At 45.5% G+C, this 18,110-nt stretch overlaps 1 protein-coding gene across 3 annotated transcripts in view; it reads right to left on the bottom strand.

Annotated features, from left to right (window-relative positions):
- inppl1a (inositol polyphosphate phosphatase-like 1a) overlaps positions 1-18,110 on the bottom strand; it is a 30,660-nt gene that overhangs the window by 6,784 nt on the left and 5,766 nt on the right. For all 3 annotated transcript variants that reach the window (XM_061828492.1, XM_061828493.1, XM_061828491.1), the window contains exons 2-22: positions 15,774-15,837; positions 15,044-15,191; positions 14,892-14,973; positions 13,205-13,351; positions 12,927-13,017; positions 12,480-12,569; positions 10,754-10,852; positions 9,651-9,801; positions 8,339-8,445; positions 7,975-8,077; positions 7,565-7,761; positions 6,523-6,640; positions 5,121-5,217; positions 4,831-4,969; positions 4,654-4,753; positions 2,525-2,613; positions 2,344-2,425; positions 2,131-2,220; positions 1,198-1,311; positions 618-794; positions 368-523 (exon numbers count right to left, since the gene is read on the bottom strand). In XM_061828492.1, the coding sequence (XP_061684476.1) occupies positions 368-523; positions 618-794; positions 1,198-1,311; positions 2,131-2,220; positions 2,344-2,425; positions 2,525-2,613; positions 4,654-4,753; positions 4,831-4,969; positions 5,121-5,217; positions 6,523-6,640; positions 7,565-7,761; positions 7,975-8,077; positions 8,339-8,445; positions 9,651-9,801; positions 10,754-10,852; positions 12,480-12,569; positions 12,927-13,017; positions 13,205-13,351; positions 14,892-14,973; positions 15,044-15,191; positions 15,774-15,837 (2,441 nt within the window). The remainder of the gene's footprint in view (positions 1-367; positions 524-617; positions 795-1,197; positions 1,312-2,130; positions 2,221-2,343; positions 2,426-2,524; positions 2,614-4,653; positions 4,754-4,830; positions 4,970-5,120; positions 5,218-6,522; positions 6,641-7,564; positions 7,762-7,974; positions 8,078-8,338; positions 8,446-9,650; positions 9,802-10,753; positions 10,853-12,479; positions 12,570-12,926; positions 13,018-13,204; positions 13,352-14,891; positions 14,974-15,043; positions 15,192-15,773; positions 15,838-18,110) is intronic.

Here is an 18,110-nt window from a genome sequence, read left to right as displayed (position 1 = left end):
ACAGCGTTAACAAGGCCGGTAAAAAAAAAACAAACAAAAAAAAAACCATACCGGTAAAAGTCACTTCCTCGGCACATATATTCCACCGGTCTCACTCTTACCCTTTCTGCTGGAGTGCCCCCTTGCGGCCGTTCAAAAAAAATGCACAAATTACCCGCATAACATGCAGGGTTGAAAGCGTGTGAAAAAAAGTCGCGGTTTATAGTCCAGAAATTCGGGTCGGTGTGTCTGTGTTTTTACAGATTTTAGAGGTCCGATCAAAAGCTTGGATGCGCTTGAACGAGAGTCTGCCTGAAGTTTTCACTTGTAGGTCATGGTTTCTACAATTGTCGATTCACACAAGTTGAATATATAGAAGTACAAATACCATAGAGTCTTTCCCTGGTTCCCATCCTTTCCGAAGGGACTCGGACCCTCATGGAGCCCCTGATGTTTCCCGTTTCCTCTCCGCGATGAGACAGGTAAGTGTGGAACTGCTGCGCCGTGCTGCCGATCATCGACTTCAGCGCCAAGACGCACTCTCCTGGCGGTGACACAAACGCACGAGGCCGAATATTATATAACACGCGAGCAAAAAGAAACGAGCGACTACTTCTTCGCGGACACTTTGCGGATACCGTAAGATTCATATCCGTCCACGGATTTCACAGTGAGGAGCAGGTGCTGGTCCTGAAGGTATTCGATCTCCGACAGGAGAGGTTTGAGCGTCGTCAGCTGCTTGCTGGACCAGCCCACGCGGAGGAAGTTCACATTATCGCTACTCTGGCTGTCGTTCTCGTAACTCTTCTTGAACTCTACAGAAGAGGGACAGCGAGAGAAACGCACGGCGGGGAAGGGGGAGGTGTAGGGGGACGGGGGGGGGGGGGGTTCGGGAGAGGCGACAAAGGCAAAGGGGGGTGGCGAACGAGAGAGGGGAGAAAAGTCGGGTGATATTTCGATGGAATTTTAATCCAAAAGTGAGACGAGAAAGGACAGGCGGAGGCGGGAGCAAATCGGGACAAAACGGATGCTAGCTGTTAAGGTATACTGACTGCCTGGAATTAGGGAGGGGGGTGTAGAGGCATGAAAAAGAACAAAGAGACCCAGTTCCATTACAAGTACTCGGTTGGAGTCTTCGACGCCCGTGGCAGGTGGAAGTCGCACAATTTGTGGGAGATGAACGTTTGTGTGGAAGGAAGTCAGACGGCTTGGTCTCACCTTCCAAACACGTGGAGTAAAATTCGATGAAGAACTTGGTTCTGCTGGCGGTCTTCACGATGGCCTCGATGCTCTCAAATTCAATGTAAGCCTGCTCGGAAGATTTGGGCAACCCTGAGACCAAAAACCCGCAATGAAGCGGTTGGTTAGTTGTGAACGGATGCAGAAAGTAGCCGTATGAATGCTTTACATCACATTGCACGTTTTCGAAATCCCACACAGGACACAAAAATGAATCTCCAACCAAAATAAACTCCAGGCATTCTGACACGTAAGATCGGAACTACATTACCGTAGTTTCCGGCCTATTTCGCATGGTTGAAATGCGGGGATACGGCTAATTAATTTTTTTCTAAAGGCCGCAAGCGGAAAAGGTAAAAGGTAACCGGTGGAATATATGTACCGAGGAAGTGACTTTTACCGGTATGCCTTTTTTTTTTTTTTTTACTGGCCCTACGCCAGCTACGCTAGCCCGTTGCTGCTGTGTTACTGCCGTGTCTCAGTGATTTTTACCAGTATGTTGTTTTTTTTTTTAACTGGCCCTGTTAGCACCACGCTAGCGTTAGCGCCGTTACACCCGCGTCTCAGTGATTTTTCAGTATGTTTTTTTTTTTAACCGGCCCGGATTTTGCTGTCCGACTGTGTTGCTACCGCGGCTTGTTTTTTTTTTTTTTTTTTTACTGGTATGTTTTTTTTTTAAGTTAGGTATGAAAACTTTGAAAACTCTTTCTGTGTACCGTCCGTTTCAACGTGGGTACTTGCGGCTTATACACAGGTGCGGCTTATGTATGTACCAAATGGTATTTCCTTTCCAAATGTACTGGGTGAGGCTTATAATCGGGCGCGCGCTGTCGGGCGGAAATTACGGTGCATATAGTGAGTGATTATTGACAACTTGATGATAATATTCATGACGTTTCCTCCATTTGTTACCTTTCTTGGAGACAAACTGCGACGTCACGCCCACCTCAAATGTGCCAAACACCGGGGAGTGGTCACTAGTCACAATATCGTCAGTGCACCCTAAAAGGAGAGAATCATTCAAAACGGCACTGTCAGGCGGATTTAAAAAAAAAAAAAAAAAAAACCCCAAAAAGATGAAAAATGAAGCCGAAACTATCATGAGATTATTTTGTGTTGTGTTACCGTAGGAGTTGCAAACGATGTGTGTTTCTGGGTAAGACTTCCACAGGATCCGATCACACCAGGATGGAACGTTCGTCCTCATCTGGACAAGACAGAACACACGGCGTCGTCATCATCGCCACTTGCGGCAAACGCTTCAAAAGAGTAAGCGTTGGCAGGAACGTGTCGTTTCTAAACCCACTCCAGTGGCTTTCTGCTTTTGCCAAACATACGTGTCCCTCGATCCGCGCTCGTAGCGGTACGTGGGCGGGAACGAGATCTCTTCCTCCGCTGCAGGACACAAGAGAGGATTGTATTGTTGAAGATTTGCAGAATACGGCAACACCGCGTAATAAGAGAGCCACTCTTTTTGTTCGACAAAATAAGATACTCTGACGTGTATTCATTTTCAATGAACAGTATTTAAATAAAATACTGTATCTTAAATATTTGCTGTAATTTCCGGCCTATAAGCCGCAACTTCCCCCCCCCTCCCCCCCACACTCTTTCAACCCTGCGGCTTATGCGGTGACGCGGCTAATTTGTGCATTTTCCCCCAATGGCCGCAAGGGGGCACTCGAGCGGAAAAGGTAAGCGTGACACCGGTGGAATACATGTGCCGAGGAAGTGACTTTTACCAGTGTGGGTGTGTGTGTTTTTTTTTTTTTTTTAATGGCCCTGTTAGCGCTGCGCTAGCACGTTGCTGTCGTGTCTCACTGATTTTTACCGGTATTTTTCATTATTATTATTTTTTTAACTTGCCCTGTTAGTGGTCTACTAGCGTTAGCACTATGCTATCATGTTGCTGTCGTGTCTCAGTGATTTTTACCAGTATGTTTTTTTTTAACCGGCCCTGTTAGCGCTGCGCTAGCATGTTGCTGTCGTGTCTCACTGGTTTTTACCGGTGTTTTTTATTATTTTTTTTTAACTTGCCCTGTTAGTGGTCTACTAGCGTTAGCACTATGCTAGCATGTTCCTGCCGTGTCTCAGTGATTTTTACCGGTATGTTTTTTTTTTTAAACAAGCCCTGTTAGCGCCGCTCTAGCGTGTTGCTGCTGTGTTACAGCCACATCTCAGTGATTTAGGTATGTTTTTTTTTTTAACCGGCCTTGTTAGTGCTGTGCTACCGTGTTACTACTGTGTAGCTGCTGCGGGAGTTTTATTTTATTTTATTTATTTTACCAGCCCTGTTCGTGCTACATACCTAAGCTAATGTATTAAAACTTTGAAAACTCTGTGTACTGTCTTTCTTTGTAAATAGCTCGTAATTCAATGTGGGCAATTGCGGCTATTACACAAGTGCGGCTTATGTATGTACCAAATGGTATTTCCTTTACACATGTACTGAGAGAGGCTTATAACCAGGCGCGCTCTGTAGTCCGGAAATAACGGTAATTCAATCAATGTGGAATATAAATGAAAGTTTTTCTACCCAGAGAACCGAGTGGAATCGCAACACTCCCTCCCCGCTCCCTAGCGAGCGTGCGGTCACAAGTTTGTCTTTGAGATGGCAGCCAATCAGAGGTAAGGGCGCAGCCTTAGCCAAATATGGACTAAGCAGATACCAAAACTGGGTCAAACAGCGATAGCTGCCAGAGGAGGCTTTTCTAGACACTTGCATGACAAAACCACAATGTTTTTTTTCTTAAATATATTTGACGTACATATTAAGTATGTTATAGGGTCACACCATGGAGGTCTAAATAGCCAAAATATTGAAGAGTTAACACTTTTGTTGATGTGATTATAATAGGTAAGAATGTCCTGAAACGGCGTGCCAAGCAGAGGCGTTTTATTAAGTATGACTCAAGTAATAACCATGTTGTTGAAAATATTTTTGGAAATCAGAAACGGAAATAAACTTGAGAAAGAAAGATTAGACATGTTCTAAAAATCCTGAAACAGTAACGCGTTTTCATGAAATTACAGATGAACCTGACAGTGGGCGAGTGGTTACCGCATCTGCGTGAGGTTGGAAATTTTTTTTGAGTTTGTACCAGTTTTTGCAAAACCTCCCTGCGCTCTGTGGGTCCGGGTACTCGGTGGCTTCCTCCCACATCACAAAAAAGACGCTCATCGGTGCGAAGATGAAAATGAATGCGCATTTTGTTTTCTACATTTCCTGTTTGCGGCCAGTTTAGGGTGTAGCCCGCCTCTCATCCGACGTCAGCCGGGATACGTCCCGGCTCACCCTAGCGAGGATAAGCGACGGACGGGTGGATAAACGTCAATTGAAGCACGCCTGCAACGGCTTTTGGAACGATTCCCAAGTAGATTTGATGGCGCAAAAGTGCTGTGTGGTGAAAAGCAGCAAATGGGAGTAACACCAACCGAAGCGTAGAAATACTTTGTTCTTCTCCCTCTCCAGGTTTAGCTGGTCCACTTTCAGCAGTGGATCAAACTCCTTCCTGTTAATGTAGTTCAGGATCTCCTGCAAACACGGTAACATTAACGATTAATAAACATAAAAACATGCAGACACAAGTGTGTTTTTCTGTCCTGCTTCACCTGAATGTCCATGTCCAGTCTGTAATTGAGGTCTCCCAGCCAGAAAAGATGCGTGAAGCGCAGTGAAATGTCAAAGGAGCTCAGCTGTTTGTCGCCGAGCGAAAGCAGACGCAAAATGTCCAGATAGTTTTGGTTTCTCCTGGAAGAGTCGTCAGAACATTCATTCGAAATAGTATCCATAATTGGAAAATATCGCTCCCATTAACCCATAATAGATGTAAAACTGTGTAAATCTTCGCCGTTAGACTTGGGAAAACAATTAATTACGCGTTGGGGGAGGGAGGGGGTACCTTGCAATCTTTTCATTCCCCGAAGTCAAGTGACAGTTGACAAAACCGAACGATGTTCCGTTGAACATGAAAGAGACACCCACGGCGCCTTTATTACCTGGGAACGCACAAACCAAATATTTACACAAGAGATTTGACACTGAGCAGTTTAAACAGCCGGAGGAAACAAAAAAAGTTAACTGAATGTCTTTGTCAGCGTATTTAAAAGAGAGAATAAAACCAGCGTTCAAATAGCCGCAAATTTTTTTTAGGTTTGTAAATTTAGATGTACACGACGACTCCATTTGAACTAAATGAAATGAAAATTTTGCAGGGTTTTTAAAGGAGGCGATGTGCACCTTGTTCAAATTATGAAAATGAACACACGAAATCACCAAATTTTCAGTAAACCAAATTCAAGTACAGTGATGACTCGGTTCTCGACCGCAATCCCTCCCAGAGAACGGTTCGAGAAGTGATTTGTTCGAAAACCGAATCGATGTTTCCCATTACGATGAATGGAAAAAAAAATAATGCGTTCCAAGCCTAAAAAATTGGGCTTTTCAAAACATTTTTCCTTTTGCTTTTCCTGATAATAAACAGCATAGTACAAATACATGTATAGTTAAGATACTTTATATAACGATATAATTGAACAAATACATTTGTTTTTTTGCTTAAAATGTACTCTTTTGTAGTGGAATAGGCTAGGCTGGGAGCGGATTGCAGGATCTGTAGCGACTCAGCGCGTTATGTCATTTGCTTTTTTTTTTTTTTCCCTTTTCAGGGGGCGTTCGAATTGACAATAACAAAACGCGTCGTGGGTGGGTCAACTGGTTGCGCCGCGCGCATTATCTTATTTCCGTTTTTTTTCCCGGCGGCGTGGGAATTCACAACAAAGCCGTCGTGGTTCAGCTGGTCTGGCCGCGCGCAATATGTTATTTCCGGGTTTTGGGGGGCGTTCGAGTACCGATTTTCATTCGAAAATATAAGCAAAAAAAAAAAAAAAAAAAATCTCAAAATTTTCATTCGAAAAGCGATTTGTTCGAACACGGGGACGTTCGAGAACCGAGGCTTTACTGTAGTTCCAAAGGCATCTAAAAATGCCTCTCAGTAGTGCCATTCGTTGTCCATTTTGTTCTTTTCCACTTCACCGAACTTATTTTTTTTTTTTTAGGTGAAAGAAAAACAAACAATGAATACTGAAGTGTGCCACTGAGAATGTGGTGATTCAATTCAGTTCCAACTTTTTGACGCCGTGAGTGTGAATACTTGTCTGGCTCTATATGTGCCCTGTAATCGACTGGCAGCCAGTCCTCGGTTCGAAATCCTCCCTTTGCCCATCGAAAGCTGGTACAGGCTCCAGCTCCCTGTTACCCCGAATAACAAAAGCAGTAAAGAAAATCCATTGGAATGAAGTTACCAAGCGTGTTGGCGATGCCAGTCTTGACACTGGACATTCCAATATGGCTGATGCGGTTCTCGTGTTCTGGCTTCACCAGCACAGCGACCTTTATGCTCCATAGTGTCTGCACCACTATCTGCAAACACGTGAGACAAAAGGGGATTAGGAAACTGTGCGTGCGTAGCTGTCTACAGGGAGTCCTCGGCCTACGACTGAGATCCGTTCCTACAGTTCCACCATTAAGGTCGGAATTTACATCAAAATACTTTGTATATAAAAAAAAAAAAAAATACATTGAAATAAACAAGATGATGTATCAAAAAACCTTGTTTTGTGATCTCTCTATCCGACATAGGAACGGATACAGCTTTTCGGAACGATTCCCAAGTAGATTTGATGACGCAAAAGTGGCGTGTGGTGAAAAGTAGGAAATTGAGTAACACCAACCGAATGCGCTAAAGTAGGGACCTTTGCGGTCGACCGAGGAAAGCCAAGCTTTTTCTCGATGTTCATCGGTATTTCTCCTTTCTTTCATCTTTTTATGATCTTGAGCTTGGTTCCCATGGTAATGGATTTTTTGGGGGGCCGCAGAAGCGATTCTAAAAGACACAGCTTTCCTTCTTTGGGGCCATAATGTCTCAAAAGGAGAGCGAAAAATACAAATATACTCCCAGCGCACAAACACAGACAAGCATTAGCCAGACAAAATGGCGGACCGGGGGACGGCGGGCCTAGTAAAGTCGAAACTTGTTAGTTCGAGACCATCTTAACCCGAGGACTCTTTGTAAATGTGCGTGTTTACCGGGGGGGGAGAACAAAACAACATGGCCGAACGTGTGGTTAAAAGCTGCCAGGAAAAAAATTTTGGTTTGGGGCTTTCTGTGTGGACTTTGCATGTTTTCCCTGCCTCCTTTCACATTTCAAAAACGCGCCTGTTTGACGAGTTAAGGAATCATCCGTATGTGATAATGTGAGCTCGAATAGTTCATCCGTGCCTTGTGGCTGACTCGCTAACAGTCCGGTCGAAAACGGACGGCTAGCGACCAGAACCTGTCCTCACCGGTTTATAATCCAGTTCCGTTTGCTCTTTCAACATGACTCGCAGCGACTCCACCCACTCCCGGTCGCACACGGAGTTTTCCTGCGTGCCAAACGCGTACAGGTCATGCGGAATGGTGACGGTCATCTCGTCCAGGGTCTTGCCCAGTCCTCTGCACGACACCCACGAGGACACGGATTTCGGAGCGGGAACGGAGCCTGACAACAAACGCTCGCTTAGTCATGAAATACTTTGTGCTGGTTAAAAGGCTCCGATGATTAAAAATATATTATCTGGATGCAATATGCGAAGAATACAATGTGTTCTTTTAATAACTCAGCAAATAACAACTCTACTATTACACAGTAATAGTCAGGAAGTGCGGCTATTGAAGGGGAGGAAACAGAATCACTCGAAAAAAAATGTCTCACCCATGTTCCAGGTGCCGATGAAGACAGATATCATGTCAGGCTCATCCTGGTTGGAATGTTTGTTTTTCATCAGCTGGAGCAGCTGGCAAAAGGCCTCCCGCTTCTAGGCGCACACACACACACTTAAAATATGAATTCAACAAAGTAACATTTGAAGCAAATTATCATGTCTCAAGTATAAAATATCATTGGCATGGTGGACATTTACTGCACCATGAAACAACAATCTGGTTCAGTCTTTTACGTGTAAAATATGGATTTACAGTAAATATGAACAGATAAATACATGTTAGATATGACAAATAAATAAATATAAATATGCAAGTCTTGGCAATGTATGCGTGTCAGTGCGAAATGTGGAGACCTTTGCACTAGCAAATATGAAGTCTTTCCTCTGGCTCTTGTCCTTTTCCTTCTCAAAAACAATGCCCAGCTTATTCTGCACCCGCTGAGACTTGATCAGCTGACGGACTGAGGGTGGCGGGGGCGGGGGGGGGGGGTCAACAGACAGAGCACGGTCAAAAGGGAAATTTACAGTTACCGTCATTTCCGGCCTATAAGCCGCGACTTTTTTCACACACTTTCAATCCTGCGGCTAATTTGCAGATTTTTTTCCCCCCGCCAAACGGCCGCAAGGGGGGACTCGAGCGGAAAAAGTAAGAGTGAGACCGGTGGAATTTATGTGCCGAGGAAGTGACTTTTACCGGTCCGGCCCTGTTAGCGCTGCGCTAGCGTGTTGCTGCCGTGTCTCAGTGATTTTTACCAGTATGTTTTTTTTTTTTTTGTTTTGTTTTGTTTTTTTTTTTAACTGGTGTGACGGTCTGAGCGCTCCCAGAGCTGAAAGGTCTTCTTCAGGTTAATGCGCATGCGCATAGAATTTTTTTTGAATTTTTCTACTTTTCTACTTCCGTGCCAGTCTGAAACTTCCCCATCCATGCTTCTTCCGCATGTTCATTTTCACTCTGCGTGCATTCCGCTATGGACGTCTCACAAAGCCGAACGCAGCGAATGAAAGAATAATTGTCATTAAATTAAGCTCTGCATGCCGCTGACAAAATAAGGTAATTTCAGCGCGTGAAAATGATGTGAACCTTACTTTCACCGTCTCAAATGTGCCTTAACGACTGAGCCCGAAAAATCCTCTGTTTGATTCTTGTTCAATGCCGGAACGTGCTTTCCAGTGGATAAATAACAGACAAATACGTTTGCATTTGTTTCTGTTTTCTTTCTAACCCTAACACGCGAAAGCGGAGCGAAAACGAACACGCGGAAGCGGAGCGAAAACGAACACGCGGAAGAAGCGTGGATGGGGAAGTTTCAGACTGCCACCTAAGTAGAAAAAGTAGAAAAATTCAAAAAAAATTCTACCTGCATGCGCATGAACCGGAAGAAGACCTCTCAGCACTGGGAGCGCTCAGAATTTCACACCGGCCCTGTTAGCGTGGCAGCGCTAGCATTAGTGTTAGCGCAGCGCGCTAGCCTTAAACTCAGTGTACCGTCTTTCTTTGTAAATATCCCGTGTTTCAATGTGGGCACTTGCGTCTTTTACACGGCATGTACCAAATGGTATTTCCTTTACAAATGTACTGGGTGAGGCTTATAACCAGGTGCGCTCTTTAGGCCGGGAATTACGGTATGCGTTTGCCTTTATAGCCACTCGGGCGTGCCCCGCTTACTTTTGTCATGTGTGAAAGTTGTCCAGTCTTCCTGGCTGTCCTTCACCTTCTTCATCACTACCAATCGACCTCCTTCCACATCCACAGACAGTGTGTACTTCTGACTCTTTCCTATCTTGGTCAGCTCTGCCAGGTAGACGTCCAGTTTGACCTGTCACGGGATGCAAAGTGTGAAAGATTTAGTTCTCTCAGTAGACTCGTTCACATGTTAAGGAAGAAATGTAGCTGATTTCACAACTGAGGGGGGGTTGAGGGGTGGAATCCAAAGTGATGAAATACTGTGGCACTCACAATTGCCAAGGAATACTGCGGACTGAACATCAACAAACTAACCGCGGTAAGAATGATGATCTCTGACATCTCCATTGTGCTGCAGTCCCAGAAAGAAGCTCACTAAATCATATTCATTCCAGACTTCAGAAGTTACTCAAAACGTTTATTTTTTTTAGCGCAGTAATGGGTTTTGCACTCTGCCCTGCAAAAATTTGGTCCGAATCTGTCGCTGTGCCAGAAAGTGAACGAGATGCCACATGTTGAACTCTCTGCGACAAAAATATCTCGATTCCTGTGCAAACAGGAAGCTGCTGAAAACAGTTCACTGAGGAGCACGTAAAATTGGCTGAGGCCGAACATGTCAAATAGGAGATCGCCGTTTCTATCCTTGCTTTTTTTCACTTTTTCATTTCTTGTTCAATGTAAAAACGTGTCGAGAAAAAAAATTACATCGTATATACATTATAACTCAAAATTGTCCCCACTTTTTAGAGTAACGTGAGAGTTACGAGATGCTAAATGCCATTCGGTGTGTCAAAACCACAGAATGTGCAACAGGAAAAATATTACATACGCGGCCCTTTTGGTGTCACATGAGTCGTCCGGGAAACACTTCCTACTGTGTGATGAGTAATTCGTGACTTCGCAGTCTGATCTGAGTTCAAGTCAAGTGCGCGACATCCCTTGACGGCTACGTCTCATAAAATCGGGACTCGCGGCAGAAATGTTAAGTCCGCTCTCGAAGGACGCGGAGAGGACTTCCACGCTGTGACAATCACGGCGCGTCCTCCCGAAATTTCGGAAAAGAGGAAGTGCAACGGTTTTAGTACCTCGAAGGCCTGCACGGGGATGGCTTTGCTGTGACGCATGGAGAGGGGAGGAGGGGAGCACAACGCCGACAAACTCATGTCCTGAAGAGCTTTCAGAGCCTGGCCGGGGGGGGGCATGATAGACAAATGCATACAGTGAGTACGTACGTGGAAGAAAAAGATGAAAGCGACAGCACACGCGCATGCTATGCATTGTTCCGAGGTACAATGTTGGCGTCAACAAGGAAACAGTTAGCCATTTCCTGGATGTGGCCGAGAAGGTGGAGCATCACTCGGTTCATTCCCGGTCAGAGAGCTTGTCCAGATAAAAAGGACAACATCAATTATTTAAATTTGACTAATACCCTCCACTTTGTTTCACACATGACTGATCTAAATGTGGGCGGCACGGTGGAGCAGCTGCAGAGCGTTGGCCTCACTGTTTTAAGAACTGGGGTTCAAATCCTGGCCTCGCATGTGTGGACTTTACATGTTCTCCCTGTGTGGCTGCATGGGTTTTCTCCAGGCACCCCGGTTTCAACCCAAATTTCAAAATCATGCGTTAATTGGAGCCTCTAAATTGCCCCGAGGTGTTTGTTTCCTGTCAACCAGTTCAGGGTGTAACCTGACTTCTGCCCATCGACAGCTCTGATAGTCTCCGGTGTGACAGTCTGAGCGCTCCCCCGTGCTGAAAAGTCTCCTTGTGATTAATGCACATGCGTTACTAAGAGGGGAACTCTGGGTACATAGCAGACGCTTACTGGGAAATCCCCCGGTCTCATCGTTCCCCTTCTTCTACAAAGAGGGAGCTCTAACATACGTTATATCTTAACCTTCAAACAAAAATTGATAAAAAGATATACACCTACATGTACGTTCGCTGTGTTTGACATGAACGCTCGCCGACAAGTTGTCGAATGGCACACGTTGAAGCATGGATGGGGATGTTTCAGACTGGACAGAAGTTTACAAAATATGCGCATTAATCACAAGGAGACTTTTTCAGCACGGGGGAGCGCTCAGACAGTCACACCAGCACTCCCCCTGACCCTTGTGAGTATAAACGGCTCTTAAAATGGATGGATGCATGATCTAAATGTCGTCATATTTACGACCACGTCATAGCGGCCTCATAAGCCCTTTTGGCAGAGGCACTTATAATAAAATACAATTACCGTGATTTCCAGCCTATAAGCCGTGACTTTTATGCGGTTTATGCGGTGATGCGGCTAATTTGTGCATTTTTTTTTAACCGCCGCTAGGGGGCACTCGAGCGGAAAGGGTAAGAGTGAGACCGGTGGAATATATGTGTCGAGAAAGTGACTTTTACCGGTCCGGCCCTGTTAGCGCTGCGCTAGCGTGTTATTTCCGTGTCTCTGTGATTTTTACCAGTATGTTTTTTTTTTTTTTTAAACCGGCCCTGTTAGCGTGGTGCTAGCGTTATCATTAGCGCGGCGATGCTAGCGTTAAACTCTCTGTGCACCGTCTTTCTTTGTAAATATCTCGTGTTTCAATGTGGGCACTTGCAGCTTTTACACAGCTGCCACCTATGTATGTACCAAATGGTATTTCCTTTACAAACGTACTGGGTGAGGCTTATAACCGGGTGCGCGCTGTAGGCCGGGAATTACGGTACCAATGCTTCTCAGACAGTGAGCATGAACTAGTACAAATGTGGTGATGATGTAAAAGACACACGTGGGAATTTAGCCCAACAGGACATCCACTAAATGTATGCTGTGCTTACCTTTTTCTCTATAGATGAGAGCAGGTCTTTGAGGATGGCCAGCTTGGTCACAAGGTTCTCCAACTCCTGGTCTCCACCCTGATTCACTGACTGGACGAGAAACAAAGGTGATCATGTGCTGGAAGGAAGAAGAATCAAGCTAGTAGCAAACGGCAATTTTAACGCAGCGCATTAACTTGAAAAGTTAGTAAATTGTTTCTTTAAGATGCATCATTTCTTTTTAATAACAGTATGGCTTTTGTGTGACTAAGTATATCTTTTGTCCGGGGGGGGGGGGGGGGGGGGGACACAGGACACCTCCTGTTTTCCATCGTCGGAAAATTAGCTCAATGAATACGTTTGATGAAGAGGTCTGATAAATATTGAAAACTGGATTCATACTCAAAGGAAAACTGCGATCAATGATCAATAAATGCAACTAGGCAGAGATACGGAGGGAGGGCATACTTGTTGGATCATCTTGGAGACCATGAAGGCACTTTGCTGATCGAAGACTTTTGACAGGATCTCGAGACCAGACAGGACCTTATCCACTTCCCTTCTCATGGGAGGGAAAGTGTGGGAGAGTTCACAGGTCAGTCGTGCTGAAGCGTATTCAGTACATTTTGCGGCAGCAATGAGAAAACGTTCAAAGCGAAAAAAAAAAATGTATTTCATCCACAACAAATCATTCCATGTGTACTCTATGATCAAAGTACGAGTGTGTGACCGGAACTCGGTCTCACCCATTGAGACGCTTGCAGGAGGACACAAGCGTCTTGTTGAGGTGAGGCAGCGAGCAGGCTCCCTGTTTAACAGCCTCCAGGTCTAACGCGTAGCTGCCCTTAAGATACTCGTGGGAGATAGTACTCAGGCCATTGGCTGTTGGGGTACTGAAACGCACAAATATGATCTCAAATATCATTGAAAAACACTCACAATGTGCATCTTGAAGTCACGTTTATTTCTATACGGCGTGTAACAAAATGCTCTTTGAAGGTACTTTCTATATGAAACAAGTCCAAGACTTCTTGAAAAAAAAGAGACCTGACCCCACATGAGCATGTGTTAGCTTATATGATGCATATGCGAAAAAGACTGCTGGTTACAGGAACAGGAAATTAAAACTGTCACGTTAGTTAAGATTTACTGCAATCCTTTATGATGAAAGAGTTCTATTTTGTCATTTGACTTTCATCATTCATCCATTCTCTGAACCACTTATCCTCACTTGGGTTGCGGGTGTGCTGACTTCCATTTGAGAGGCCGGATACACACTGAACTGGGTCGCCAGCCAATCGGAGGATTGGCTTTCAATTTCAAATTTTTGCATGACTCCACCCGTTTGGAACTACCTTTTCCTATTCAAACCATGCAGCAAAATTTCTCATCTTTGGCATCTGGATACAACAGTGAACTCTCAAACCATTTTACCAGAGCGAAATTAAATAACCAACAACAAGCTAAAGCTTGCGACAAGCTAACGCTAGCGAGGCCGACATTGGACCACAAAGAAGAAGACTACAACAAAGACCGTGAGGATTTAGAGGACGCTGGACAAGTTGACACAAGCTAACGCTAGCGACGAGCTAACGCTACCGAGGCCTACATTGGACCACAAAGAAGAAGATGATGCTTCTAAACTGTTTTAAGGTTAATGTTATATTGCTTCCTATATCTAAAATACAGAATTATCTTTTTGTGCACTGTATTGTCTGTCCTTTCGTCCTGGATCAGGCTGTTCCAAGGTGGAATATTAAAATGACACACCATCTCATCTTGCACTTTTTACTTTGGCTTCAGACCAGATCTTTCCCACTCGGAAAAAAGAAAATCTCATCCAGTTAAACCACTTTTTCTTCGATTATTCACATAGTTCGACATCTTAAAACAACAGTATTTCTTTTTCAACTTTCTCCATTAATATTGAAAGTAAACATAAGCAGCACGTCTAGCTCGTCTTTGCTCTACGTTGCCCGGACTGAAGCAGCGGTGGTGGACGCTGTCATTATCAAACACATTGATGGGCTGCGTAAGTACTGTAACATTTGCAATTATGAGTGTACGTCTTTAAGAGCGGGGTGGGGCGGGTGGAAGGTAAATTCGGGAAAAGAGTGCGGCGGAGCAGCGGTCGTTGTTAGCGAAAGTTCCGTGTGCTGCCTAAAAGAAACCAGTGGTTCCTTCTTTTCATTTTTTACAGTACATATATGTCAATTGTGCCATTGGATGTAACAACCAGTCATCCCTCACTCATTGAATCACATTGCAAAATGCCACAAAACTGAATTGCTGTATGTTATACTTTCAATTTGCATTGGATTATTTTTTTGGGCGCACAACGCAGACTATCTTGCACATGCACATGCATTTAGGTGAGTGAAACGTAAAAAAAATGAAGTTGCACTTTTGTGATTTAATGATGCACTTGTGTACCTTTCAGTGGATGCATCTGACCCGGGAGGGTTCGAGGTGGAGGCTGAGCGAGGGGGGAGGGGTGGCTTCTCATCCTCGCCGTCTACCAACCATGGAAACGTTGAAGCATATGTCCGCACGGGCCACCGCTGGGGTTCTATTCGGAGAAGTACCTGAATAGTCGCGGTCATCGGGGATGGCGCTTTCCTCTCGGTCGACGGCGTAAAGCAGAGTCGTCACCAAACCCTGGCTGGGTTGCAGGTACGACGACACGAGGTCCGGCAATGTTTTGAATCTCTTGGGCTGCACGCCCTGTGACGTCTGGGAGGAAGAAAAACGGAAGGGTATGTCAACAGACGGCGGAAAAGAGGAAACGTTATTTTTACACTGTAGACGTGGAGCCAACTTTGCTACAAATAGCCCGGTCGTGGTCCGACGACCCCGAATAATTCAGTCATTCGTGCCGCGTTAGCAAATATGGCCAGTCGTCTAAACATAGACGAAATCAGGAGGAGGTGTTTTGGCACATTGCGCGCAGATTCCAGTCAGCCGAGCCAAACGCATCTTCCGAGCGCGCAGAAAAACGACTTGACCGTTAAACATCGCGGCGAAAGCGGCTGCAGCGTGGGAGAGCGCCACGGCGGCGTGTGTCTGCGGGGTCATGTGTGCGGCATGTGGCGACGGTGTGGACGGCACAGCTGTTGAACGAGATACACAATGAGACTGCTGTTGGCAGCGAGTCTGCGTGCGAGCGTGTGTGGCGCGAGCGCTCGTGGCTAACCGAAGCATCTCTGCCTGCCTACCAGCTGCTATCCAAGCAAACACATTATTTTATTTTATTTTATTTTCCTCAGTGAACTAGGAGTGTATGAAAGTGTTTATGCATGTGTGTCTTCCGTGTACCTGCACAGCCAAGAATCCTTCTTCATCTGGGAGGATTCTGTACGTGTGGACGTGCTTCTGAAACCTGCACGCAAGAGAGAAAAGCAACCTGAAAATGAGTTTTCCCATCTTTTACAAATACAATTTGCTGTCAGACATGGGCATATACATACGGCACTCGTATTTGACCTCAACGGGCGGGGGCATGTGTGTGTGTGTGTGTGTCCTAGAATGGGGGAGCAGCAGTGTTGAAAAGTTGAACCTGTTGCTGTCGATTAAACAGCGAGCGGTCGTCATCCTTGCGGTGGAATAATACAGGGGACCGATCATGCGCACGGTGATTATCAAAGCATAAACACAGAAGTCAGTAGAAGATGAGCAACTTCTGTTTTGCAGTCATTTCACCAACGTGAGTGATTAAAACACATTCAAGCGGTTTGCCCGTCAATGTTGTGACATTGGGGTTGCGCGGCCATGACTGCGCGCCTGCAGCTACGAGCTGAACGTCAATGGTTTGCATGTCTGCTCGGTGGACCGGACACGATGTGTTCAATTTGCCAACCAAAGTCCGGTACAATCGGGGGGGAAGAAATACTACAAAACTGTGCCCGAATTCAAATACTTGCCCAAAGAACGGCCCAGTGCGACCAGTGCTATTGTGAAGTGGAAGAGTGGATTTGTCTTCCTGTTGAAAGCTGACAAGATTCTCGGTTAAAGTAAATACTATTGTTTCATGGGGGAGGGGAAGGTTCAAAAAAAAAAAAAAAAAAAAAAAGGTTTCCAGATAAAAGTCCCAAGGCGACGCTATACGCATGTGTGTGTTGATAACAACAGTGTATGTTGACAGTCCAAACCCAATCACTTAATCTTGCCCCCCCTCCCCAAAAAAGAAAAAAACACAAACCCTTACAGCTCACTTTTCATTGTTGTGGGAGATACTATGTCACAGAGATGGATTTTGACGTCACACCTTTAAACGGGGTAATGGTGCTGATGTTTTCTCACCGACGCACGCAAACACAGAAGTCTTGAGTCTGAAATTCGACGTGTTTAGACGTGCTGCACCGACGCCAAGAAACTCCGTCTGAGAGGAATTCCTATTTGGCTGAAGCTGTCCCAAAGAAGGAAAGAGGGAATCACACGCTGTCACTAAACCTAAATCAGCGCCAGATGGCAAGGGCGTCCAAAAATGCTGCTGCCGAGATAAGTTATGTCGACGTTCACTTCGCAGCATTCGTGAACATCCAACGGAGGAACAATTCGGCCATGGGAACGCTTCCGTGTTTGTTCATATTTAGTTAACAGTACGTCAAAATTTGGAGGTGTGCAAGTTGTGTGCCTTTATTGTAGGGCCACAACCTCAGTCGTAAACGCCATACACATAAATAACACGCAAGAACAAGCGGTGTACGTTCTGTCCAAGATGTTTGGGATTAAAATGATAGCCGAGGTGCTTTCTTTTAGGGGTTTCGACCCTCACATTTGAGAGCTTCTCAAAAGTTTTAACAGGCGGTAACGTCGATTTTATGCTCGTATTCATGATGAGGTGAAAGACACAAACCTTGGATGTTGACGAGATCCCTTCAGAAGAAACATCCATCCAGCCATTTTCTTTGCCGCTTATCCTCATGAGGGTCGCGCGGAGCGCTGGAGCCCATCCCCGCTGTCAACGCCCAGGAGGCGAGGGACACCCTGAACTGGTCGCTAGCCAATTGCAGGGCTCATAGAGACATAGAGACATTAATGTTGTACGATTTTGGGATGTGGGAGGAAACCGGAGTCCCCGGTGAAAACCCACGCAGGCACGGGGAGAACATGCAAACTCCACACAGCCGGGGGGAGGGGGGGGGTATTGAACCCGGGTCCTCAAAACTGTGAGGCCAACGCTTTCCAGCTGATCCACCGTGTCGCCTGTAATAAAATCCTCTTTGAAATTACTAATGGGCTAAAGGGCCGTCAATTTTATACGCTTTGTCATCAAATGTTTCTTCTGAAGGCGTCACAGTGGATCAGCTGAAAAGCGTTGGCCTCACAGTTCTGAGGACTTGGGTTCGATCCCGTCCCCTGCCTGTGTGGAGTTTACATGCTCTGCCCGTGCCTACGTGGGTTTTCTCCGGCCACTCCGGTTTCCTCCCGCATCCCAAAAACACGCAACATTAATTGGACACTCTAAATTGCCCGTAGGTGTGATTGTGAGTGCGACTCTTTGTCTTTATGTGCCCTGCGATTGGCTGGCGACCAGTTCAGGGTGTACCCCGCCTCCTGCACTCCCTGCGAGCCTTGTGAGGATAAGCGGCTAAGAAAATGGATGGATGGATTTTATTACAGCATTTACTATGAATTTGTTTTTGCTTCAAG

This window comes from Syngnathoides biaculeatus, chromosome 8 (assembly GCF_019802595.1).
Source record: "Syngnathoides biaculeatus isolate LvHL_M chromosome 8, ASM1980259v1, whole genome shotgun sequence".
NCBI lineage: Eukaryota > Metazoa > Chordata > Actinopteri > Syngnathiformes > Syngnathidae > Syngnathoides > Syngnathoides biaculeatus.
The sequence above is the reverse complement of the archived record's forward strand: the minus strand, read 5'-3'. Positions and strand labels throughout refer to the sequence as shown.